This window comes from Pituophis catenifer, unplaced genomic scaffold (assembly GCF_029215685.1).
Source record: "Pituophis catenifer annectens isolate HBS135680 unplaced genomic scaffold, rPitCat1.0.hap2 SCAF_8, whole genome shotgun sequence".
NCBI classification, from domain to species: Eukaryota; Metazoa; Chordata; class Lepidosauria; order Squamata; family Colubridae; genus Pituophis; species Pituophis catenifer.
Genome location: NW_027256888.1, coordinates 84,153,715 through 84,176,605, shown reverse-complemented (window position 1 = coordinate 84,176,605; position 22,891 = coordinate 84,153,715). Strand labels below are relative to the sequence as shown.

General features: G+C 59.1%; 3 protein-coding genes and 3 non-coding genes across 10 annotated transcripts in view; 5 read left to right on the top strand and 1 right to left on the bottom strand.

Annotated features, from left to right (window-relative positions):
• The window catches only part of DCTN1 (dynactin subunit 1), a 44,782-nt gene extending 37,878 nt beyond the window's left edge, over window positions 1-6,904 (top strand). For 2 of the 4 annotated variants that reach the window (XM_070949005.1, XM_070949003.1), the window contains 17 exons: window positions 392-544; window positions 1,168-1,328; window positions 1,417-1,585; window positions 1,708-1,776; window positions 1,927-1,989; window positions 2,065-2,214; window positions 2,316-2,477; window positions 2,974-3,105; window positions 3,324-3,452; window positions 3,541-3,683; window positions 4,113-4,282; window positions 4,819-4,833; window positions 5,248-5,381; window positions 5,579-5,768; window positions 5,854-5,930; window positions 6,248-6,337; window positions 6,434-6,904. In XM_070949005.1, the coding sequence (XP_070805106.1) occupies window positions 392-544; window positions 1,168-1,328; window positions 1,417-1,585; window positions 1,708-1,776; window positions 1,927-1,989; window positions 2,065-2,214; window positions 2,316-2,477; window positions 2,974-3,105; window positions 3,324-3,452; window positions 3,541-3,683; window positions 4,113-4,282; window positions 4,819-4,833; window positions 5,248-5,381; window positions 5,579-5,768; window positions 5,854-5,930; window positions 6,248-6,337; window positions 6,434-6,571 (2,145 nt within the window). In that variant the 3' untranslated portion in view covers window positions 6,572-6,904. The remainder of the gene's footprint in view (window positions 1-391; window positions 545-1,167; window positions 1,329-1,416; window positions 1,586-1,707; window positions 1,777-1,926; window positions 1,990-2,064; window positions 2,215-2,315; window positions 2,478-2,973; window positions 3,106-3,323; window positions 3,453-3,540; window positions 3,684-4,112; window positions 4,283-4,818; window positions 4,834-5,247; window positions 5,382-5,578; window positions 5,769-5,853; window positions 5,931-6,247; window positions 6,338-6,433) is intronic. The other 2 variants (XM_070949006.1, XM_070949004.1) reach the window with 1 other exon arrangement.
• Window positions 6,905-8,859: 1,955 nt separating this feature from the next.
• Window positions 8,860-13,224, top strand: NOP56 (NOP56 ribonucleoprotein). Its single transcript, XM_070948714.1, has 11 exons — window positions 8,860-8,917; window positions 9,041-9,245; window positions 9,334-9,495; window positions 9,585-9,783; window positions 10,131-10,318; window positions 10,751-10,902; window positions 11,407-11,507; window positions 11,670-11,818; window positions 12,078-12,199; window positions 12,399-12,548; window positions 12,660-13,224. Exons 1-11 carry the CDS (start codon window positions 8,915-8,917, stop codon window positions 12,858-12,860), a joined length of 1,632 nt encoding a protein of 543 aa, XP_070804815.1. The 5' UTR covers window positions 8,860-8,914; the 3' UTR covers window positions 12,861-13,224.
• Window positions 9,914-10,050, top strand: LOC139320791 (small nucleolar RNA SNORA51). Its single transcript, XR_011600734.1, has one exon. It is a non-coding gene; the product is annotated as a small nucleolar RNA SNORA51 (small nucleolar RNA).
• Window positions 11,911-11,984, top strand: LOC139320789 (small nucleolar RNA SNORD56). The gene has a single exon (XR_011600732.1). It is a non-coding gene; the product is annotated as a small nucleolar RNA SNORD56 (small nucleolar RNA).
• Window positions 12,235-12,308, top strand: LOC139320787 (small nucleolar RNA SNORD57). Its single transcript, XR_011600731.1, has one exon. It is a non-coding gene; the product is annotated as a small nucleolar RNA SNORD57 (small nucleolar RNA).
• Window positions 13,225-13,787: 563 nt separating the features above from the next.
• Window positions 13,788-20,502, bottom strand: IDH3B (isocitrate dehydrogenase (NAD(+)) 3 non-catalytic subunit beta). Of its 2 annotated transcripts, XM_070949194.1 has the most exons (13): window positions 20,424-20,502; window positions 20,291-20,344; window positions 20,124-20,207; window positions 19,892-20,012; window positions 19,738-19,798; window positions 19,509-19,641; window positions 18,412-18,545; window positions 17,692-17,794; window positions 16,830-16,976; window positions 16,626-16,720; window positions 16,419-16,479; window positions 14,953-16,187; window positions 13,911-13,990 (listed from the first exon to the last, which is right to left on the bottom strand). In XM_070949194.1, the coding sequence occupies exons 1-12, from the start codon at window positions 20,472-20,474 to the stop codon at window positions 16,098-16,100; spliced, it is 1,134 nt and encodes a 377-aa protein (XP_070805295.1). In that variant the 5' UTR covers window positions 20,475-20,502; the 3' UTR covers window positions 13,911-13,990; window positions 14,953-16,097. The 2 variants fall into 2 exon arrangements, with proteins under 2 accessions (XP_070805296.1, XP_070805295.1); XM_070949195.1 differs by lacking the exon at window positions 14,953-16,187 and having other exon boundaries at window positions 13,788-13,990.
• Window positions 20,503-22,891: the final 2,389 nt, after the last annotated feature.

Sequence of the window (22,891 nt, the reverse complement as noted above, 5' to 3'; positions counted from 1 at the left end):
TCTCCAGGGTCCTTTTCTGCCAAGGCCTCCATCGCTTGCGCTCCCTTCCCCTTTCTGCGCGGATGCCCAGATCAATGAAGTCTGAGTCAAGGCGGCCCCCGTTCTGCTCCTGGCCTTGAGCTCTGGTCCCCTTCCCGTCCCTCTCCTGCCTCATGGCCACCCGTCCTCTCCAGTCACCTGGTGGGGCAAGTCCCCTTTCATTAGCCCCCGCAGCTGCAAGGGAGCCCGAGCAGGCCCAGGCCTACGCGGGGCATTTGAACGGAGAGGCCACCCGAAGGCAGTCCCCTGGGGGCCGGGGGCCCTCTCCTGGGCACAGCTGTCCTGGCCCAGAGCTCAGGGGCTGACAAGGATCCCCTAGGCTGGGCCCCATTGGAGCACTCTTGCCTTGCAGGCCATCGAAATGGAGCTGCGCCAGATGGAGGTGCAGCAGGCCAACCGGCACGTCTCCCTGCTCACTTCCTTCCTGCCCGACAGCTTCCTGCGGCACGGCGGGGACCACGACTGTGTGCTGGTGCTGCTGCTGCTTCCCCGGCTGGTGGGCAAGGTAAGGGAGGGCTCCTGGTGCTACGTTTCCCTTCCTTTGGATCCCAGCTTGAGTGGCATGATAGGCAATCTTTTTCATTGAAGCACTCCCCATGCCTGTAGGTGGCTGGAGGAGACCCTGAACCTAATTCACGTTCAAAATCCTCCGCTTTGAATCATTCGATCGCTGGCCTTCCTTCTCTCGTGTTAATCCTCGTCTTTAATCAAACTCGGACTCTGCTTAGGGAAGAACCCTGTTTTTTAATTACAGGCAGTGAGGTTTAACCTGCTTTGAATAGGCAAATGAATATTTTAATACTTTTCCCGCAAAAATAGACATTTCGTAAGGCAGAAGAATATTATGAATAGTCTGGTAGTAAACTATGCCTGGCAACTTCTTGTAGCTGTGATTCAGGGCTGAACCCCAGTCAGAGGCGGCAGCCCTTTTAGCAGGGAGAGATTGAGTGAGTTGGATCATGTCTCCCCTCAAAGTGCCCAGGAATATGGCTACAGCAGCACCGAGATCTGGAGGTGTAGATGGGACTTCTGGAGGGCGGGGCCCTCTCTTGCCTCCATCCCCCGGGCAGAGGGTGGAAATGGGGGCCTGTCTGCTGAGGCCTTACAGCCCCTCCCTCTCTGAAACAGGCTGAGCTGATCAGCAGACAAGCACAAGAGAAGTTTGAGCTGAGCGAGAACTGTGCCGAGCGAGCCGGTCTCCGGGGGGCACCGGGGGAGCAACTCAGCTTCGCTGCCGGGCTGGTCTATTCTCTGCTCCTTCTACAAGCAACACTCCACAAATATGAGCAGTGAGTGGGCGCGGGGCTGGGCCTGGGGAGTCCGGAGGGGGCTGAGAGGCCCAATGGCCTCCCGTGATGCTCTGCCCTGCCCTTCCAGGGCCTTGAGTAAGTGCAGCGTGGAAGTCTACAGAAAAGTGGGCCTGCTGTATCCGGAGATGTGTGTGCACGAGAGGTCCCTGGACTTCCTTATTGAGCTGCTGCACAAGGACCAGCTGGACGAAACCGTCAACGTGGAGCCCTTGACCAAAGCCATCAAGTACTACCAGGTGCAGCCCACGTGGGGATGGGGGGAGGGCGATGCCAGAGCGAGTCCCATCCAGCCTCGGCTGGCAGCTTTGGGCTCTGCGGGAGAGACGCCCAGCAGACACGTCTTTCCTTCCCCTCTCAGCACCTGTACAGCATCCACCTGGCTGACCAGGCCGAGGACTGCACAGTGCAATTGGCTGACCACATCAAGGTGAGTGGACCCAGGTTCCTGCATGGGCCCTGCCGGAAGGGCTGCTGTGCGGGGGGGCCTCTCTGCTCCTGCTGACTCCCTTGGGGGCAGAGAGCAGAGGGCTGCCCGGTGGCACTGCCCTGCTCTGAGCACGGTCGTCTTTCCTTGCAGTTCACGCAGAGTGCCTTGGACTGCATGAGTGTGGAGGTCTGCCGGCTGCGCTCCTTTCTCCAGGTAAGAGCTGGCCTCACCCACCCGGCCAGGCTGTGGATGGCTGAATCCGGCTGACCTCCCTCTCCCCTTCTGCAGACCGGACAGGAGGCCTCTGACTTCGCCATCCTCCTGAAGGATCTGGAGACCTCATGCAGTGACATCCGCCAGTTCTGCAAGAAGATCAGGCGGCGCATGCCGGGCACCGATGCCCCTGGCATCCCTGCAGCCCTGGGCTTTGGGCAACAGGTGGGAGGCCTGCCCAGCCCCACCCCACCCCACCGTGAGCCTCCCCTGCTTGCAGGGAGCCCCTCTGCAGAGACTTGACTCTGCGCTCTTCGGTCTCCCAGGTCTCGGATACCCTGCTGGACTGCCGCAAACACCTGACCTGGGTGGTGGCTGTGCTGCAGGAGGTGGCGGCCGCAGGGGCTCAGATGATCGCCCCCTTGACTGAGAACGAGGGCTTGCAGGCCATGAAACTGGAGGACCTGGCCTTCAAGGCCAGTGAGCAGGTAAGGGGAAGTGGATCCAGGCTTGCCCCTTCCTTCCCCTCCCTCCGCTCCATCCCCCTCCGTTGAGACCAGGAGACTCATCCTGGTGAAGGTACCTGAAGCCAGCACAGGCTGAAAGGAAAGAGCAGGATAGGATCTGGGCGCCCCGGGCAGGGCTGGAACCGATCGGTTTGCAGAGATACAGCTGCAGGCCTTGGTTGTCTGCTTGTGCCTGGAATCCTGAGCAGAATATCTGGCAGAGGGGGGATTCTTTCGCATCTGGAAGGGGGTGAGGGGAAGGGTTGCCAGCGGTGTCAGTGGTTTCGGGTGGCTAAGGCCGCTTCAGTTCATGCCTCTTCTGCTGCTGCCATGGCCAGTGGGGACGGGAGGGGCACTCATAAGGAAGGCCACGTCCACGGAAGCTTCCCAGAAAGTGGGCATGGCACCTTCCTCTCTGGTGGCTGCAGACTTTCTGCAAGGTTTTGCTTCAGGCAATGACTAAGAGATTCCTTCCCAGATCTATGGGGCACAGGGCATCAGCCCTTACGAGTGCCTGCGCCAGTCCTGCAACATCCTCATTGCCACCATGAACAAGATGGCCACTGCCATGCAGGAAGGTGAATACGATGCAGACAAGCCCCAGACCAAGGTGAGCCAACACCAGTTGCTGAGCTTTCGCAGGCAGCTCCCGTCTGGCGCTAGGAACGGGCCAGCAGTTTGGAGACCGAGTGCCAGAGAGCCTCTCTGCGTTTGTCTCCCCACTTAAGAACTGCTCTAGAGCTCAGAGAGGGAGGTCACCATTGGCAGCTCCAAATTGGAGAGGTCATCCCTGGATCCTGAGCGAACGGCACTTCATTCTTTTTGCAGCCTCTTCCTCCGGTCGAGCTGCGGGCAGCCGCGCTTCGGGCCGAGATCACGGACGCCGAGGGCCTGGGGCTCAAACTGGAGGATCGAGAGACCGTCATCAAAGAGCTGAAGAAGTCTCTTAAAATCAAGGTACGATTGGCAGTCTGTCTGCCGCCTCGGCCTGTGCCAGGGAGGCTTGGCACCCTGGCCGTACACCCATCTCCTCCCTGCCATCCAGGGCGAGGAGCTCAGCGAAGCCAACGTGCGCCTGAGCCTCCTGGAGAAGAAGCTGGATAGCGCTTCCAAAGATGCCGATGAGCGGGTGGAGAAGATCCAGAGGAAGCTGAGCGACACCCAGGTGCTGCTGAAGAAAAAGGAGAAGTAAGCGAGGGACCTGCTCCCCAGCTTGAAAACAAGAGGCATGAAGGGGATGTTCACATCAAAAGCAACCTACAGTCCTTCTCCCTCCTCTTTCTCCCCACTTCACTGCTTTAAAGCTAAATGCAAAGCAGAAAAGTGGTACTTTTGAGTTAAATGGGGCTGGGGGGTTGGCATAGTCCAGCACAGCGCCTGCCCCCCTTGGCCTCTTCCTGCCAGCAGGATCAGAGCCAGAGGAACTCTCAGCAGACCACCTGTCCTGCTCCTCTGGAGCCCGGTCATTCCCCAAGCGGCCACTGGCCCAAGGAGGCTCATTCTGGGCCAGAGCGAAAGCGGGGCTGGTTTTGAGGAAACTCTGTTGGGCTCCCCCCCCCCCAGGGCCCGAGAAGGGGGGTGGAGGGTCAGAGGTCAGCCAGTCTCCTTCCCGCACAGGGAGTTTGAAGAGACGATGGATGCCCTGCAAGCGGACATTGACCAACTGGAGTCGGAGAAGCTGGAACTGAAGCAGCGGCTCAACAACCAGTCCAAGCGCACCATGGAGGGCCTGCGTGGGGGCCCCCCCACCTCGGGCATCGCCTCAGTCATCTCCAGCATTGCAGGAGGTGGGTTGGAGGGGGAGGGGAGGGGAGGGGCAGTTTGATCCGGAGCCGCTCAGGCTGGGGAGCCTCAGTTGGCTGCTTGCATGTTCAGGCCCTGGCATGAGTCGGAGGTGGGGTGGGCAGGGGGCATGGAGAAAGGGCAGTGCCACTTCAGTGGCTTCCTGGGTGCCTGAGAACAGACTCCGGCACCAGCAGACGCTCCAAAGCCCAGCTGGAGATGGAGCATCAGATGGGCACCTGGGTTGGGCTTCAGGCTGCTGAACCTTTGTGGGCGCAGCTCCACCCACTGCATCGTTTGTGACCAATCCTGGCTTCATTGTGCTTAATGATGCCACACAGTGCCCAGACAGGGGGCAGACTCCTTACCCCCACTACGCACCATAAACACTCCGGGTACAAAACAGGCTGGTGCCTGTGAAAGGAGCTCCCCACTTCCCCCAGGGTGCTGGTGTCCCCTCTTCCTGCTTGTGGGGCCGAAGGGAGCCGAGGGCTTTTCTCTAATCGTGCTCCTTCTTGTCTCTTTCATGCTTGGGCTGCAGAGGAACAGCAGAGAGGTACACGGTGCTCAGAGAGGGGCGGGCAGGGCAGAGGGGGAGGCTTCTGGGTCAGGCTGTCAGGAACCCTGCGAAACAACCTCCCCCCGCCCCAGCCAGGGGTTTTCATCTCATTAGCTGCCTCCCTCCCCTTTGCCAACATTTCCCCCAGCCCGACAATCTGTTCTTGGGATAGGAGAAAACTGGGCTGGGGGACAGCCCCCTCTCTGGGACACTCCCCGGGAAGCAGGTGCCCAATAACAGCCGAGGCTGATGTATGATCCCCCCAGTGCCTGGGAGGGATTTGGCAATCATTGCCCAGGCCAGTCCTCAGTCTCTCTCCGATGTCCCTGGGGGTTGGGGGTGTTGTTGGCCGAGGCTCAGGGAGGCCGCCTCTGCTGATGGCCACCTCTTGTCTGCTTGTCTCTCCTGTAGGTGTGGGTGCCAGCCAGGTGATGGCCGGGGGCTCTGGCCCCGTGCAGGTGAAGGACTCCCCTCTCCTGCTCCAGCAGATTGAGGCCATGCAGCTGTCCATCAAGCACCTAAAAAACGAGAATAACCGGCTGAAGGTGAGCGGCTCCCGGTAGCCCTGAGATGCCTGAAGCAAAAGCTTTCCCACGGTGACCCTGGCCTTCGGTCTCCATCCACCCTACTCGGACTCCCCTTCCCATTCCTTCCTTGTCCTCTCAGGAACTTTGGCGGGGAGGGGGGCAGCAGAGTCCCTTGAGCTGATCCCAGCCATTCCTGCCCCAACCTTGTTTCTCAGGGCGCCCAGATGAGGAGGGAGTTGGCGGCACTGCCCCCCCTGCACGTTCCCAAGCTCTCGCTGCCCAAGGACAGGCAGGGGGACGAAGTGGTTTCCAGCTCATTGTATCGCAAGACCAGCCGGCTGCTGGAGACCCTCTACCAGATGAGTGCCAATGCCCAGGTGGTGGACATTACGCGGCAGAAGGCAGGTGCGCCAGGGGGGCCAGGAGCAACGGCAGAGGGGCCCCTCCCCTTCCCCTCTTTTCTTTCACTGGTCTCCCCTTCCCCCTGCAGTGGGCAGTCCAGCAGCTCAGCTCTTGGAGCAGACAACCCGCCTGACATCCCTGAGCGAAGCCATCGAGAAGCTGAAGGTAGTCCTGTGTGTGTGTGTGTGTGTGTGTGTGTGTGTGTGTGTATAACTCTTTCCGGGGGGGGGGGGCTGGGGGAGATGGGTAGAGTGGGGGCAGCTTCTCACTCTGTTCTGACCTCCCTGTGGGAAGCCCCCCAATGTTTTACATCAGAGGCATCCAAACGTGGCCACTTTATGCCTTGTGAACTCCCAGGATAGCTGGCTGAGGAATTCTGGGATTTGAAGACCGCAAGGCTTAAAAGTTGCCAAGCTTGGAGGGCCCCCATTTTAGGCCTTAGGTTGCTCCAGAGCAACCATTTTCTGTCCATTCTGCTCCAGGATGAAGTCAGGAAGGAGACGATCCTGCAGCGCCCCGGGGCCAGCATCCCTACGGACTTCGGCACGTTCCCCTCAGTGCCCTTCCTGAAGGTGGGCTTCTTCTACCCAGGGCCAGGAAGGAAGGCTGTGGGGAAGCTGCTGCCCGCCCTCCCGGCATTCCTCTGCCTGCTCTTTTTTCCCCTCCAGGCCAAAGAGGAGGAGAAGGACAGCGCCATCTATGTCGGCCGCGTGACCTTCCCCTGCCAGCCGGGCCACGGGCAGCGGCACAAGCTGGTGCTGACGCCGGAGCAGCTGCACAAACTCCACAGCAGGCTGATCACTTAGGAGAGCCGGCTCCATCAGCTGCCTCTGTGGTGCAGGCGGCAGAGCGGCCTTTCAGTCTGCTGGGACCCCTGTCCTGCCGCCGCCCCCCCACCTGGCACCACTGCTCCCCTTCCCCTGTGGTGACACAGAGGGTGGCTTTCATGGAGAGGAGATGCTTTTTGTGCCCCCTCTTAACAGCCTTTCTTTTCCTCTGCGGTTTTGGTTAAGGATCCCAAACAGGTTTCCCGGTGGGAAGAGCCCAGGGATCTACAAGCACTACAAAACAGATCCTTTCTTGCATGTTGACTTCCTTGGAGGACTGGAGATAAATCAATAAAGCTCTCTGGAACCCCACCTGAGCTGTAGCTTCATTCAGGCGCTGGACTGCAGAGGCCAAGGCCTCCCTCACTCTCCCTTGGCTGCTCTTCCTCCTCCTGGCCACAGCCGGGCCCTCTTGGGAAGGGGCCGCTGCTCTCTACCCCTGCTGGGGGTGCAACTCCCACATTTCATTCAGTAGAGCAGTGGTTCTCAACCTTCCTAATACCACAACCCTTTAATACAGTTCCTCATGTTGTGGTGACCCCCAACCATAAAATTATTCCTAAAACCATTGAAAATATGTGTTTTCCGATGGTCTTAGGTGACCCCTGTGAAAGGGTCGTTCGACCCCCAAAGGGGTCCCGACCCACAGGTTGAGAACCACTGCAGTAGAGCATCTTGGTGCACCTTAAAGCATAGCTGCAATTACCCTGGCCAAGAGTGGCCTCACCCGGTTTATGGCTTTGCTGGGGGAGGGGGGGGCTTGCAAGTATTTCTTTATACACAACAGCTGGTTTGGGGAGGGGGGGTTATGTTGAACTGACCTTAAACCACTTTAGGATTGCTTATGCCAACCACAGAAGGCAGCCAGGCATTTCAGCATTCCTAAACCCACCTCAATTCCAGCAAGAGCTGTCCCCGAGATGCCCACCTATTTTGAAATCGGGTGGGGGGGGATAAAGGGAGGCAGCAGGGCCCTAATTAAGACTGCTGGAAAGGGCTCGGTGGTTGCCCTGTTCAGGGAGGCTGGGCCCTCAAGTCGGTCCAGGGCAAAGCCAACACCTCAGCTCTTTTCAGCTGCTTTATCCACGGCTGAGTGCATAAAGGCTTGTGGTGGCCAGCCGAATGCAATTTGCCTTGGAGGGGAGGGGGGCCCTTGTTCCTGGGTCGCTGAGTATGGAGCAGGGGCAGGGCAGACCCTCCCAGGACCTGAGTGGAGCTGCAGATCCTGTGCCCCAGCTCCTTTCACTTTGCCCGATTCCAGTGCCCAGCCTCAGGGTCTCAAGGGTCAACTGGAGCCTTTGTGCAGCCTTTTCTGCATTGCTTTACCTAAAAAAACAACTGGTCACATGGGATGGCTGGGGATAAATCATTGGAAAGAAAGCCGAATATGGAATTAGCGGAAGAGCCTTTTCCCTCCAAATTCGAACATTATTTCAATATTGCCCTTTTGGAAAGAGGTTGAGGCAAACTGTTTCCTTCATCAGACATTTCATCTTCCAAAAAGATTCACGCAGCGGCTTCCATCAGGAGGCCTGGTCCCGTTTCTCCTCTCAGCCACTCTTGCTCGAGGCTTTGGAACAGCAGAGCCGGCCTTGAATTTGCTTCATCGTCACCACCGGGACAGCAGGGCTGCGGGGTTCGACCCCCGGGTCTCCTTCCTGCCTATCGGCCAAGCCGGCGACCACCCATCCTGGGTCAACGTCTATGGAGACTCTGGTCCCAAAGGGCCTTTTGCTTTCGAAGACGTTTCACTCCGCACCCAAGAAGCTTCCTGGACTCGGGGCTGCTTCGGCACTGGAGGCTCCCAGGGAGAGGCGGCCGCTTGCCCGAAGTGGCCCAGTGGAGCTTCTCCTGCCTCGGCCGCTGCTCCCTCCGCCCCACGGAGACCCCAACGCCCCCCCCTTTCCCTGGCTGGGCAGAGGATGGACGGGGGGAAGGGGGGGGCCAGGAGGAGCGTCTCCCCCGCCCAAGCAGGACCGGTCTGGGCGCCACGGCAATGCGCCCAGCCCTCCCGCCCGGGGGGGGGAACAAGGGGGGGGCCGCAGCGCCACGGGGCTTCCCAAGCCCCTCCCCCGCCCGCCGGAGCCCCGGAAGTCCCAGGCACGGGGTTTCCCGGCAGGAGCCGCCTCCCTCCGCCCCCACCAGGCCGGCTCGCGGAGCAGGCCGGCGCCCATTGGCCGGCGAGGCGCCCTTGTCTCCGCCCCTTGACTCGGCGGGCTCCGCGCTGGGCGCGCCCGAGAGGGCGGAAGGGGCGGGCGGCCCGCGGGGAGCGCTTCCGGCTGCGTGGGACGGGCGCGTGCGGCCTTTTCCTCGGCAGCCGCCATGGTGAGCGGGCGGGCGGGCGGGCGGGGAGTCCGGGCCCGTCGGGATTCCCACCACCCTCCCCCGTTCCCTTCCCTTCCCCCCGCACGCCTGACGCCCCCCTCCCTCCCTCCCGGTGTCCCGCAGGTGCAGCTGCACGTGCTGTTCGAGCACGCGGCGGGCTACGCGCTGCTGGCGGTGCGGCCGACGGAGGAGGTGCAGCTGCTGCAGCCGCAGGTGGAGGAGAGCGCGCTGAGCCTGGGCCGCTTCCTGGCCCTGGTGCGCCTGGAGGCCTTCGCGCCCTTCCGCTCGGCCCAGGCCGCGCTGGAGAACATCAACGCCGTCTCGGAGGGTGAGCGGGGCCGGGGCCGGCGGGGGGGGGCAGTGGGGGCGGGGCGGGCGGGGGTTCCGGCCTTGACGGGCTCCGGCCAACCCCGCAGGGCTGCTGCACGAGGACCTGCGGCTGCTGCTGGAGACGAGCCTGCCGGCCAAGAAGAAGAAGGTCCTGCTGGGCGTCGGCGACCCCAAGATCGGCGCCGCCATCCAGGAGGAGCTGGGCTACCCGTGCCAGGCGGGCGGCGTCGTGGCCGAGCTCTTGCGAGGTGAGCGGGGGGGGGGGGCTGGGCGGGGGTCGCCGGGGAGGAGGGGGCAGCGTGGCCGGAGCCCTGACGCCCCCTCCCCCCCCCCGCAGGGATCCGCCTGCACTTCCACAGCCTGATCAAGGGCCTGACTGCCCAGGCCGCCTCCAAGGCCCAGCTGGGGCTCGGACACAGCTACTCGCGGGCCAAGGTGAAGTTCAACGTCAACAGGGTGGACAACATGATCATCCAGTCCATCAGCCTCCTGGACCAGCTGGACAAGGACATCAACACCTTCTCCATGAGGGTCAGGTGAGCCAGCCACCCCCCTTTTGGAGGGGGGGGGTCTGCAGTGGGTCTGGCTGGATTTGCACCTGCACTCCCCTAGGCCCTCCAGGCACCTTGGTCCCTGTGCTGGGGGGGTGGATAGGTTGGGCTTTCCTGTCTCCTCCAGCTTACCACAGGCAGCTGGGCCACCACCGCTGGCTGTATAGAAAGGGGAGGCACAGCAAAGGGCCCTCCGTGCACCCCAGCCGGGCCATCCCGTGCCTGAGCTGTTTGGTTTGTGAGGGCACAGGCTTCCCTCGCGCAACAGGGGAGGAAAAGGCACGCCAGCGTGGCTCCCTTTTGGGTCTCACGCTTGTCTCTTTGTGGCGCAGAGAGTGGTACGGTTATCACTTCCCAGAGCTGATCAAGATCGTGAGCGACAACTACACCTACTGCCGCTTGGCCAAGCTAATCGGGAATCGCAAGGAACTGAGCGAGGAGAGCCTGGAGGCTTTGGAGGAAATTGTCATGGACAGCGCCAAGGCCCAAGCCATTCTAGACGCCTCCCGCTCCTCCATGGGTCAGTGGCAAGGGGGGATGAGAGGGGTGGTGGCGGCATTTTACTGGGGTTTGTCAGAGGGAGGCTGTTCCAGAATAAACCTTTCTTCGAGGAGTGGTCAGTAATTTACATGATCATGTGGTTGGTCAGCACATCATGATCCGGATTTTAAAGACTGCTTTTTGATGTATCTGTACGAAAGCGCACAACTTGTCCTATAAAGGAGAAACGCAGACAAGAGGGCTCAGTTACCTGCCTATTTGAAAACACACACACACACACACACACACACACACACACACACGAGCTAGAGTTTGCTATGGCCATTTCCAACTTCAGCTGTAATATTAAAGCACAGTCCCGGGTCCTTTGCAGGCTGTTTGCTGCATCCCGGTTGAGTTGCTTGCCCTCGGTCAGGTCCTTATCCCTCCCCGCAACTCTGGTTTCCTACAGGAATGGACATCTCGCCCATTGACCTCATCAACATCGAGAGCTTCTCCAGCCGGGTCATCTCCCTCTCGGAGTATCGCAAAGGTTTGCAGGAGTATCTCCGCTCCAAAATGAACCAGGTGGCTCCCAGCCTCTCTGCCTTAATTGGAGAAGTGGTGAGTGCTTTGGGGCCTTTGGGCTTGCAAGTAAGGTTGGCTGCAGCAGTTTTTGTGTACCTGTGTTGTGTGGAGAGGGCTCTCTGGCTGCAGACATGATGTGCATTTGAATCTGTCAATCCACTGAATCTCAGTGCTGAAACCTATGAATGCTGATCTGAGCCAGGGAAGAAAGGGCTGAGGCAGCACTTGGCCTCTCCTGGCTGCTCCTTGGGGTTAGATGAAGGTAGGCAGGCAGAAGGAAAAAGCCTCACTTCTGTTCTCAGCCCAGGCAGGCTGCCTGGATAGGGGGTTAATTTGGGGTTTAGGACACTGAAGGCTTGGGGGGGCAGAGCAGTGGCCAGAGTTCTTGATGGGCTCTTTGCCTTTGCGCTCATAGGTTTTCTCATATTGCTTTGATCAGAGTTCAGTTTTTTGTGGCCACCCACTTAGATTCACTAGGGCAAGATGGGCGGCCACGCAAATTGCATTAAAGAAAGAAAACAGTCTGTTCTCTCTACACAGGTGGGGGCTCGTCTCATCTCCCATGCAGGCAGCTTGACCAATCTGGCCAAGTACCCAGCCTCGACAGTTCAGATCCTGGGGGCAGAGAAGGCCCTCTTCAGGTAATTCTCTGGAGGGCCCCCCCGCCCGTTCAACTTAACAGGAACTAGGCACTGCTGCTGGGTTATGCACGCAGCCAGTTTTCCACGCCTTCCTTCCCTCCCATGGGGATGGCCAGCCGGGTGCCAAGGAGGTCATCTGCATGATTGTCTCCTGCCCCGCAGGGCCCTGAAGACCCGGGGAAACACTCCCAAGTACGGCCTGATATTTCACTCCACCTTTATTGGGCGAGCAGCGGCCAAGAACAAGGGGCGCATCTCTCGCTACCTGGCCAACAAGTGCACCATCGCATCTCGCATCGACTGCTTCTCAGGTGGGCTGCAGAACCTTCCAGAGCACCCTCCCCTTTGCTAGAGAGGGGAAGGGAGCCAGCACAGGTGCCACTCCGCAAGATGCTTTCTGCCTTTGCCATGATGGTTACATTTTTCGTCAGCAGCATTTCACGCACAGTGAATGTTGACATTGAAATATCTGAGCAAAGGCAGCAGTTGAAGGGTCTTTCACTGGCGGCACTTCTGGACGTGACACCCTTAGCGGCTTCAGCTCAGCTGTTGTTTTCTTTTCCTTTCCAGAAGTCCCAACCTCCGTCTTTGGAGACAAGCTGCGAGAACAGGTGGAGGAGCGCCTGGCTTTCTATGAAACCGGGGAGGTCCCTCGCAAGAACCTGGAGGTCATGAAAGAGGCTGTGGAGGAGGTGAGGGCCGAGGGGGGCCATGGGGGCCGCGCTGTTGGGAGTGATGAAAACTCTTGAGCCTGACCAGTCTTGTCTGTGGAGGCCAAAGCTGATTTAATGAGCCTGATCCAACAAGCGCCCTTCGGATGGCGAAAGCCTGCCTGGCAAAGGGGTGAGGGTGGGGGAGTCGAGCCCCGGTGACCGTCCCCTCCCTCCACAGGCTTCAGAGGTAGCAGCTGAAATCAAAAGAAAGTTGGAGAAGAAGCAAAGGAAGAAGCTGAAGCAAGAGAAGAAGCGCCTGGAGGCTTTGGCAGCAGCTGCAGAAGCAGCAGAGACTCAGAACTCCTCACTCCTGGAGTCTCCCAAACAGGTGGGGCTCCTTCCCCCCCCCCCTTTCTTGGCAGGCTGAGTAGCAATTTGCGTTTTGTGGCGGGATGGTTATGCATAGGAGGTTGCACTGAGGTGTGTTCCTTTTTCACAGGAGAACGAGGTGAAGGCCAAGAGGAAGAAAAGGAAGCCCCAAGAGTTGGCTGACAACGGCCTGGTAGATGAAGAAGCACCTTTGCCCAAGAAGAAGCAGCAGCGGCAGCCTGTGGTGGTGGTGGTGGCAGAGGAGCCCCCAACCTCCCAGGGGAAGAAGACGAAGAAGAGGAAGGCCAGGACAGAAGAGGACGACAACTAGCCTGGAGGAGTCCAGCCGATGCGAAGTCCGTCCAATTTTGCTTCTTCGAGCAAAGCAGGGGTATATTTTCCCACAACCCAGAACTTTCAAGGCAACGAGACGGCAGGCCCAGCGGGGGCAGATCGGGCGCGAGAGGCCCAGCCCTGGCCCCATTGCTCCAAGTGGGATGGCAGCCATGAATGGCCAGGCTTCTCCCCAAAGGCAGAGGGAAAGCTCTGGGCAGGTCAGACCGAAAAGCACCCAAAGGCTCCCCATAGTGCCCCATCAATGGGGATGGGGGCCAGCAGGAGCTCCCGCTGCAGGACTATAAACCCAAATGGTGTTTAACTCACTCAACATAATAAAATGTGCTACTTTTTTTATACAGCTGCCCCTCCCTTCGCATTCAGCCTCTTTGGGGAGGGGAGGGGCTTTGTCAGGCTGCTCTAATAGAAGGCTTCAGCCAGGTTTGAAATGGGGTGGGGAGGGCTGGCCTGGCCTGGCCTGATCAAAGAGGGTAATTGGTCCTCCTCCTCCCAGGCTTTGGCCAGAAGGGAGACCCCTGGGGGGAGGCAGCTTTGTGGGGCAATCAGGTGTCCTTCACAGCCAGATACATCTGGTTTCCAGGGCTGCACTTACCAACCACTCCATGTAGCACCCCCCCCCCCAAAAAAAAACTAGATGGTGGAAGCAATTTGTCCCTCCCATTACAACCCTTGTCTGCTCAATTGGTCTCAGTCCCTTCGCCTTGGAGCCCTCATGTCCCTCAGCAAACACTGGACTGAGGCTTGTCACAGCTTGCACAGCATCAGCCCAGAAAACTGCCCCTCCTGTCTCCCCTCCCCCAGCCTTTTTGTCTCAAGACTCCTCTGCTTGTGGCCAGCTGGGCTCCTGTGAGCCGGCATTATTTCGCTGCCTGTTTCTCCCAGCCACACTGAGCTGCTCACATCAGAGTCGATGGCTCCTTTTATTGCATGCGTCTGGGCGAGCATGAACAGTTACAATAAATTAGGAATAAATAAAATGCAGAAAAACCAAGCGGCCTGGAACTGCCACGCCAGCAGAGTTCCCTTTTAGTCCGTCAGAGCTGCAATCACGGCATGGGTGAAGTCATCGGAGGTGGCGTAGCCCCCCATGTCTGCAGTTCGCACCTGCAAAAAGCAAAAGCAGCAGAGATGCGGTAACCCTGGGCTGCTATGCTCCATATGCTGATCATGGCGGTTTGGTTCCCATAAACCTCTGTCCCTTGGAAGCCTTGACAAACATTCAGGTTGTTGCACGGGGGGGGGGGGGGGTCTCAACAGCCGAAGGGTGGGGGGAGGGGCTGCCAAAATCCCAGCTGAGAAAAATACCTCCCATTTTCAAAGGCAACTTCAAACCGGAGAGATGGACCTGAAGATGCCTTGGCCCCACCGCCTCTGCTTTTTCAAAACAATCCTGCCTGTTGCAAGCTTCAGTGGGCTGAGAAAGCCCCTTTTAAGAACTGGTTAAGGCAGCATGAAGGTGGCGGGGAGGAGCCTGGCCAATGCCCCGGAAGAGTCCAAGGGCCTCCAGGAAAGCTCCCCAAGCAGATCGGGAGGGGGTCACTTTCTCCTGGGGAGGGCAACCAATCATCTTAGGGACTGGCAAAGACTACACGGGGCAACTAGGAAGCAGCTGCCGGCCCCACAGATCCATCACCTTTGCCCAGAATGGACAGAAACCTGTCAAAACCACCTGCTGTCTCCATTACGGATAGTCCTCGACTTACAACTGATCGCTTAAGTGACCAGTCACCTACCTGGGAGGGCATTTACTTTGGAATTCCAATGGCTGCCCCCCCCCCAGGTGCCAGGCAACCTAGCTGCAATTGTGGCTGCTTCCACGCGTGGCTGCATTTCTCAACTCTTTCTTGCCCTGCTAACTTCCAGCGAAGGGCAGCACAACTGGGGCAGAGCAGGGGTTCACCTGACAACTGCAGTGGTTGCTTCATGGCCTCCACAAATAAGCTTGTGAAATCAGGTTGCTCACATGAGGACCCTCATGGCTTGCAACCGTAACGGGGAGACTCCACGGCAGCCGTAACCCAAGGACTCCCTGTAGTGGCCGGTCTAGCTCAAGAGGCGCTCCGTACCTTCTGCCTTCCAATGAGGCGGCGTCACTTCTGATGGCAATTCTTGCACTGGGGGTGGGGTGGGGCGGTCAGGCCCAGTGTGTGTAGGGTCCTCCCTGGGCCTTAAAGGAGCCACTCCCTCCCTTGGCACAGCCAAGAAGCACCTTGGGGGGCAGCTTAGGAGAAATAGGGCCAGATGTTTTGAGGGAGACCAGCAGCAGCTCCAGGAGCATCCTGTCCGTGGCGGAGACAGCAGTCCCAAGGGGGTGTGAGGGAGCACCTCTCCCCCAGGAGTCACCGGTGCCTGTTTTCCACTGCGGATTGCAAGGGAAATCTTCTGGCAAGGAGGAAGGAGATCAGGAGCCAAGCCGCACCGTGGACAAGGGCCTCCTCCGAGGCAGACTGGGGGAGGGGGGGAGGCTGGGAGAGGCAGGGCTTTCAGTGGTTCCTCTGCCACTTGAAAACCCAGCGGGGGAGGGGGGGCACTGGGCAAGCTTGGCCTCTTTTCCAGTCCAGAGAGGTGAGGCAAAGGGAGGAGGGCTGCTTTGGGGGTGGGAGGATCAGGAAGCAGCCCTCCAGAGACAGGGAACGGGCCATGGGGCTGCTCAGGGGACCCAGGTAGGGAAGGCCAGTCCTCTCGGTCACAAACCCTCCAGCCAGGACCTTCTGGCCCACCAGACCCTGTCAGCTGCCAGGAACCGGCTAACACGGAAGAGCTAGAAGGAGCAGAGCTGGCTAAAAAATCCCTTTTATTCACAGGCAGTCCTAGGTTACACATCACCCCCAAAGCCCCCAGCACCCCACAAGCCCCAAAGTCTGGCTGCTCTTCTGCAGGACTGAAAGGGGCCCAATGGTCTCCACAAGGCCCATGCTCCCCGGCCACCTCTTCCAGGAGGCACCGTTCCTGGACACACCCTTTCTGCCGCAGAGGCTGGCTTCCAAGGGGGCACCCCAGAGCAGAAGGCCCCAGGCATGCCCCCCCACAGCAACCGTCACTGAAGAAACTATCCCAAAGGCCCTGGGCAGCCCCACCCCATCCCTTCCAGCTGGAGCAGAGCAGACATCTGGAGGGCCGCAAGGCAGGAGGGGGCTTTCTTCCCCAACAGATCCCGGGGGGGGGGGACAGGGCTGCTAGGGGGCAGGTGTGGGCCAGGGGCAGCCTGACACTAAACACCATAGGGGGGGTGGAGGTGGTCAATGACAGACTTGATGAAGTCCGAGGTGGTGGAATAACCACCCATGTCCTGCGTCCGCACCTACGGGGGAGGGGGAGGGAGAGAAGCGGTCAGTCGGGGGTCCAGAGGAGCTGTAGAAAGGGGACGGGGCAGACGCCCAGTGCCAGAAGCACCCAGGCAGCTCAGCCAGGCCTTCCGCCCGCAGCAGTCAACATGGCAAGGAGAAAGAAAGCGCTCCAGCCTACCTCTGGCTGCCTCAGAACCCCCAACTCCGCCCCCTCCTCCGCCAGGCCCTCCAGGGCAGCCTCTCACCTTGCCCACTTTGATGACCTTCTTCACCGCGTCCGAAATCATGGCCGAGTGGTGCTCCAGGCTGATCAGGAGAGAGGAGGGATGCATCTCAGCTGCCTTTCCCTCCCCCCCCCCATCATTGCCCTGCAAGGCAGGCCAGGCCGATGGGCAGGGAGCAGCCTCTGGGACGTCCCGTTCAAGCCCAGCAGCCCCGGCTCAGGCACCTACTTGAGATGGCGCAGCATGTTGGCGGAGGACAGCAGCATGGCCGTAGGGTTGGCGATGTTCCTCCCAACCGCCTGGGCAAAGGGGTGACGGGCACCCTGCAAGAGGAGCAGAAAGGTCCCTGCAGGAGCCTCCTCCAGAAATACCCGCTGGCCCTGGCCACCCCTAGGGAGGGGAGGGGAGGGGGCAGCCCAGCCTCGTCCTCACCATCTCAAACACAGCAAAGTCGGCGCTGTAGCTCTCCCCAGGGACCACACCGGCCCCTCCCACCAGGCCGGCTGCCAGGTTGTCAATGATGTTGCCGTACAAGTTGGGCATGACCAAGACGTCAAACTGGTAAGGGTTCTGCACCAGCTGAAAAACACACCCACACATCCCTCTGGCTCCGGGGCCTGCCTGGGCCCAATCGGGGGACACACACACACACACACACACACACACACACACACACCACCTGGCAGCTGTGTCCCACACGAGACTTTTCCACGTGGAAATGAGAGGCCTGGCGTGGGAAATGGGGGCACTGACCAACTGGGGCCTGGATTTGTTCTTTTCCTCTGCAAGAGGCAAAACACAGTTTTCTGCTTTCTGAAAAAGTATCTGTGCTCCCTTCACATAAAATCAAAATCCTAGAGTTGGGAGGGGCCCAACCCCCACCAAAGCCTCCCAGAGAGGGGGCTCTCCTGCCTCTGCTCAAACACCCTCAGCACAAGGGAGCCAGGACTAACATCAAGCCAGGCTAATAAGCCATCATTGCTGGGTCCAGTGTCTGCAGAGGCCCCGTTCTGACTTCCAGATCCAAACTCAAGCAAGAAGGGCTGGCACCCGAACCACAAAGTATCCAACCTATTTTTGGGTTCCAAACCACTGCCTGCCTTACATTTTTCCCCCTCCTATTTTTCTCGAGTGGCAAAACCACGGGGCTGCCAAACTGCTGGGAGCTCCCCAGTTGGCTGCTGTGGAAGTGGCCCTGGCCTCGCCGGTGCAGGCAGCCTCCCCGCACCCTGCATAGCCCCTCCCTCCCTCCCCTCTCTGCCTCTCCCCCAGGCCTGAGGCAGGGCAGCCCTACCTGCATGCAGCAGTTGTCAATGATCATGGTCTCAAAGGTGATCTTGGGGTACAGCTCAGCCACCTCCTCACAGCAGCGAAGGAAGAGCCCATCCCCCAGCTTCCTGGAAGGAGGTGGAGGAGAGAGACAAGTTCTCACCCTGCCCTGGATGGGACAGCCAAGGGTCACCCGTCTTGCCAAGAACGACCCAGCCGAGAAGGCTCAGCCTGAATCAAAGGGGCCGAACGAGCCGACTGGGGCAGCCAGGAGGGCCAAAGCGCAGCGGCTTCTCGGCAGGTAGCAGAATCGGAAGGAATCCGAAGGCCTTGGAAGCTGCTGCGGTAGCTCTTCTGGGCAGAAGCATGGATACGGTTGATCCTGCCTAGAAAGGGCCGTGAAGGGCCCACGGTTGATCCTTCTTCCCAGGCCCAAATTAAAATTAAAAATTAAACAGGTGGGACGAGACCTGTCCAACCTCCCAAGGCCTTTCTGTACCAGGGCAAAGGAAGAGAAAGGAGAGGGAGGGAGTCATCGTTCAGTCCACTCCAACTTCCCCAATCTCAACATTCATGGGTTTTCTTTTGACATATAGGGGTCTACAGCATGTCCTTTGGCTTGTGACAATTTTGCTGCAAAGCAGGCACCTCCGTGGGCTATCCAAAGCTGCCAGAGATCTGCGGGATCATCGGAAAGCCATCACACCCCCCATCTCGATCCACTGAGGCAGGCAGGCTCACTTACATGATATTGGCCTTGTGCACCGCAGTGACCTTGTTCCTCCCCTTCTTGGTGGCAAAATCAAAGGCAAATTTGGCAATGCGCTGAGATTTGGCCCGGGTGATGATCTTCAGGCATTCAATGACCCCCTTTGCACTCTGAACACAGAAAGAAACACAAGCTCTGCGGTTCACTTGAAGCCCCCCCCCCAAAGCCCCTCACTGGAGCCGGTGGAATAGAAGCTTCCTGGGTGCCCGGCTCCCCTTGGCCTCCTCTCCCTGCACTGTCTCTATCAGGCTGGCCACTAGAAGGAGCAAAGCCCACCACTCCAGAGAGCCCACATTCTGGATCAAGGGTCTGCATGGCCCAGAAAAAAACCCAGGGAAGCCTTCGCTCGGTAATGCACAAGAATTGCCCTCTTTTTCTTTGGAATTTGTTTATCTTTTCCAATTGTTTCCTCTAGATCAGGGGTCCCAAACTCCCAGGCTGCAGACTAGTAGCGGTCCACGGCCTGTTAGGAACCAGGCTGCACAACTGTAGATGAGTGATGGGTGGGCAAACGAGCAAGCAAGCAAAGCTCCATCTGTATCTGCAGCCACTCCCCAGCACTGGCATCACCACCTCTCTTCACCAGGCATCGGGTTCTCATCAGAGCACAAGCCCTACTATAAACTGCTTGTGAGAGGGACCTAAGCTGCACATTCCTCTCCCTCCTAGATCCCTGAAAAAACTGTTTCCCATAAAACTGGTCCCCCATTCCAAAATGTTTGGGAACCACTGCTCTAGATGGATCTTAGAAAGGCCATCTGGGGATCCTTAGTGGCTAATTGGGAAGCTTAAAGCAAACTATGGGAGCAAAGCCATCTAGCTCACCTGTGGATTTGAGAGGACACTCCCAGGTTTCTCTTCAGCCTATTGGAGGCATTTTCAAGCCCGTTGACTTTATCCTGCTGGATAGCTGACCTGACACCCCACCCCCACCCTGTCTATAGGTCCTCAGTGGTCCTTTGGGTTGGGGCAGCCACACTCCAGGTTCACTGGAGATGTCGGCAGCCCCTCCCCAGGACCCCTTTGGAAGGCCCGTAACTGCAGCTGCCAGCCGGAGGGACCATGGCGCTCACCTCGTGCTCCAGGGAGCTGTACTCGCCCTCCGTCTGCTCACGGATGATCACCAGGTCCAGGTTGTTATGCCGGGTTTTATAGCCGGGCAGGCTGCTCACGTGGACCACGTTGGCAAAGAGGTCAAGCTTTCGCCTGCAAGGAGGAGCCGGGGGTGGGTTCCGTCCCGCATCCCTCTGCTGACCCTCCCCCAGGACCAAAGGGAGGCTGCAGAGGGGGGGGGCCACGTACCTGAGCCTCATGTCGTAGGAGGCCAGCTCCCCTTTGTACTCCATGGGGGTGTGGATCTTCCCTGCGAGGCCGAGAGAGAGAGAGAGCAGGCGGTGAGGGGGCCGGAGGGCAGGGGGCACCAAGCCCCCCCACCCGTCCCCGGCGGAAGCCTCACCGATCAGGGCCACCTTGCTCTTCTGCATGGACTCCAGCACCTGCTCCAGGATCTCCTCCGAGGCCAGGTTCTGCACCTCGCTCAGGTGGTGCTCGTCGAACTGCACCGGCACGCCCGCCACCTGCACGGCACAGCCGGGGACCGAGGGGAGGGGGCGGGCAGGGCTGGACCTCGAGCCCCCCCCCGGCCCCTCCCCTCCCCCCGCCTCGCCACCCCTCCCCCCCGCGCTCACCTTGAATACCTCCTTGACGGAGTGCATCAGCTCCGGGCCCACGCCGTCCCCCGGCAGCAGCGTCACCGGGAAGGCGCCCTCCGCCTGCAACGAGCGGGAGGGTCTCAAGGGGCCCCGCGGCAGCCCCGCCCCCTCGCCCCCTCCCCCACCCCCGACGGGAGCCTCACCTGCGCCGCCCTCTGCAGAAGCGCCGCCGAGCTCGAGAGGCTCCGCAGGAGCCGCTGCAAGACAGGAAGGGCCGGGTGAGCCACCGCCCGCCCCCCGCCCCCGCCCCCGCCGCCCGCCCGCCCGCTCGCTCACCGCGCCGGCCGAGGCTGCCCGGACGCCCTTCAGCGCCCCCGCCAGAGCCATCGTCGTCCCGGTAGCTCTCCAGGCACCATAGAGAGCCCGGGGGGGAGAGCGGCGCCTGGCCGACCGGAAGGGGCTAGCTCTCAGCTTCCAGGAGCGGCCGTCGGGATTGGCCCTTGCCCGTCTCAATCCCCCCCCGCGCCCTCAGTGGGCACGTGATCGAGGGAATTCCGCCACTTCCGGGCTTCACTTGACTCGGAGGAGGAGGAGCCAAACCCAATTTTTTTTTTCCCATTTGTCAAGTGTAAAATGGGGAGACTTCAACTCCCAGAATCCCCCGGGCGTTTCTGAGCTGGACTCAGCTGCCATTGGCTGCCTTGTTTGTTTGTTTGTTTGTCTTAGAGGTGGGGAGGCTGAATGCACCTACCAAGGCCTGAATAAAGCTCAGCTTTTGCAAGGAGAAAGTCTCCCACCAGCCCCCATTTATTCCTGCAGGGACATTTTGACTCAGAAAATGAAGCTTTCCCTCCAGTGACTCTGGGGAGAAGGCAAGGGCCTCGTCTCGGGCCGCGCATCCTTGGGAAGCAGCCCCTTCCCTGGGACTCCGGCCGGTGGCTGCAGGCCAGGCGCTCCTTGGGCAGGGGTGGCCTCTGCTGCGGCCAGCTGTGGAGGAGGAGTGGGGCGGCAGGTGGCCCAAATGGCTGCAGTCTTCTCATCCAGGGGAGCCACAGAACCTTCTGGAACACCAGAACATTCCATCCAGAAATGGAAGCTGCTGAAGTCTCAGCTGGGAAACTACAGGGTTTATTTGTGTGGAGAGGCAGACACCCCTCCCTCCCTCCCCCAAGGCCCCAGGCAATTAGCAGCCCTGGAGGAGCTAATGAGTTGAGCCTGAAAAGGTGTTAATGGGTGGGAGAGGTGAAGGAAAAACAGGGCCTTCCAACTGGAGAGGCCGCCTGGGAGAGGGGCTTGGGGATCCTTGTCCCCCCCCACACACACACACACAGGAAAAGGCTGGCTTGTTCCTTGCTTGCCTGTTGTAGGTGTCTTCCTGTCTGGAGGAAGCGCCCCGGCCAGAGGGAAGGTGACAGCCCCGTTCCAGCCTCAGCAATGGAGCCTCCACTCACAGGGCCGGCCAGGTCTCTCTGGAGGCTCCACAGAAGGTCCAGAGAGCAGGACTTGCCGGTCAGAGGCAATTGTGCTTGGCTGTACCAGCCCATGCAGGCCTTTGCACAGCCGAAGCAGCATAGTGCCATGCCGTTCCCAAGCAGCTTGCAGCACCTGTCCAACCTTCTGAATTCAGGAAAGGCTGGTCTGATGTGCTTGAAGAAGAAGAGATCCCCAGATGGTAGATCAGATTGTGAAGTTTAATCTCCCCAGCCAGAAAAGGTAATGCAGATGTACGTATGTCAGGTCTTTTGAGAGTCCAAGGAAGACGGAGAAGAGGGCTGTGGCGGGGGAAGGTCGCTCCCCCTCTAGCAAAGAGACCAGCTTCCCTTGGACCCAAACAGAAGCAGCCGGCTGGCACAGCATGTCAAAAGAGCAGTCTTTCTGCCCACCTCAGAATCCTGGGAAGGAGGTCATCCAAGAAAGCCAGTTGCAAGCAGATCAAGACCTGAGACCGGAAAGCCTTTCTTTGCACAGCCCATTGCTGACCTGTGGAATTCATTCCCACAGAACATGGTGATGGTCACTGAAAGAGGTTAGATGTGTCAGCGCATCTATTTGGGGCCATGTATTGTTGGGTTATTATTGTTTATGTGTGGGAATTTTCTATTTTTATTTCTATTTTATATGTTTCTATTTTGGATGTATATTTCCTACCACTGTGGCTCAAATTAAAACACATCTCAGTTTTGGCTTTGGCAGTCTTAATAAAATAAAATAAAAAATAAAAAATAAAAAATAAATAACAATAACCTAATCAATACCTTATAAGATAAAATCAATAAAGCCCATTTCCATCAGCCACATTTGGGAGCCAAATGTTCCTGAGCATCTGAAGGAGCTTAGAAGGGCTGGTGTTATCTCTCACAGGGAGAGACCCCCACCCACCCTCACCACCCACCCTGGGCCTTAAACTGGAAGGTTTCACTTGGGGATCCAGCAGGTATTTTAACAGGATGAAAGCTCCAGCCTTCCCTGGAGAATTGCTACCTGCTGGGTCCCAGGAGGGGCTCTTTGGGCAGCCAGGGAGCCCTCCCCCCCTCTCCAGGGAGGCTGAAGAAGCCTGGGTCTCTTCTGGAAATTTGCCTGGCTGGCTGTGCATTTTCCCCAGACTGGGAATCCACACAGGGCTTGAGCCAAGGGGATTCAGCTGTTAATGACCTCCATTGTTGGACAGAGCTACTGATTCCTCCCCCCCCCCCAAAGGACAGAGCTTCCCCTCAGCTCTTGAATGGGCCACTTTTAGCCAGAATCCCCATGGCCTTGAGCAGCTCTCTCTGGGCATGCAGCCCCCCCACCCCCACCCTCCAGGG

Coding starts and splice junctions, on each gene's coding strand:
- NOP56 (XM_070948714.1), top strand. Junction 10,903..11,406: donor CTGCCTTAATTGGAGAAGTG/GTGAGTGCTTTG, acceptor CTCTCTACACAG/GTGGGGGCTCGTCTCATCTC. Junction 12,200..12,398: donor TGAAAGAGGCTGTGGAGGAG/GTGAGGGCCGAG, acceptor CTCCCTCCACAG/GCTTCAGAGGTAGCAGCTGA.
- IDH3B (XM_070949194.1), bottom strand. CDS start 20,474: ATGGCTCTGGCGGGGGCGCTGAAGGGCGTCCGGGCAGCCTCGGCCGGC. Junction 20,345..20,423: donor GGGCAGCCTCGGCCGGCGCG/GTGAGCGAGCGG, acceptor CCTGTCTTGCAG/CGGCTCCTGCGGAGCCTCTC. Junction 20,208..20,290: donor TTCTGCAGAGGGCGGCGCAG/GTGAGGCTCCCG, acceptor CGCTCGTTGCAG/GCGGAGGGCGCCTTCCCGGT.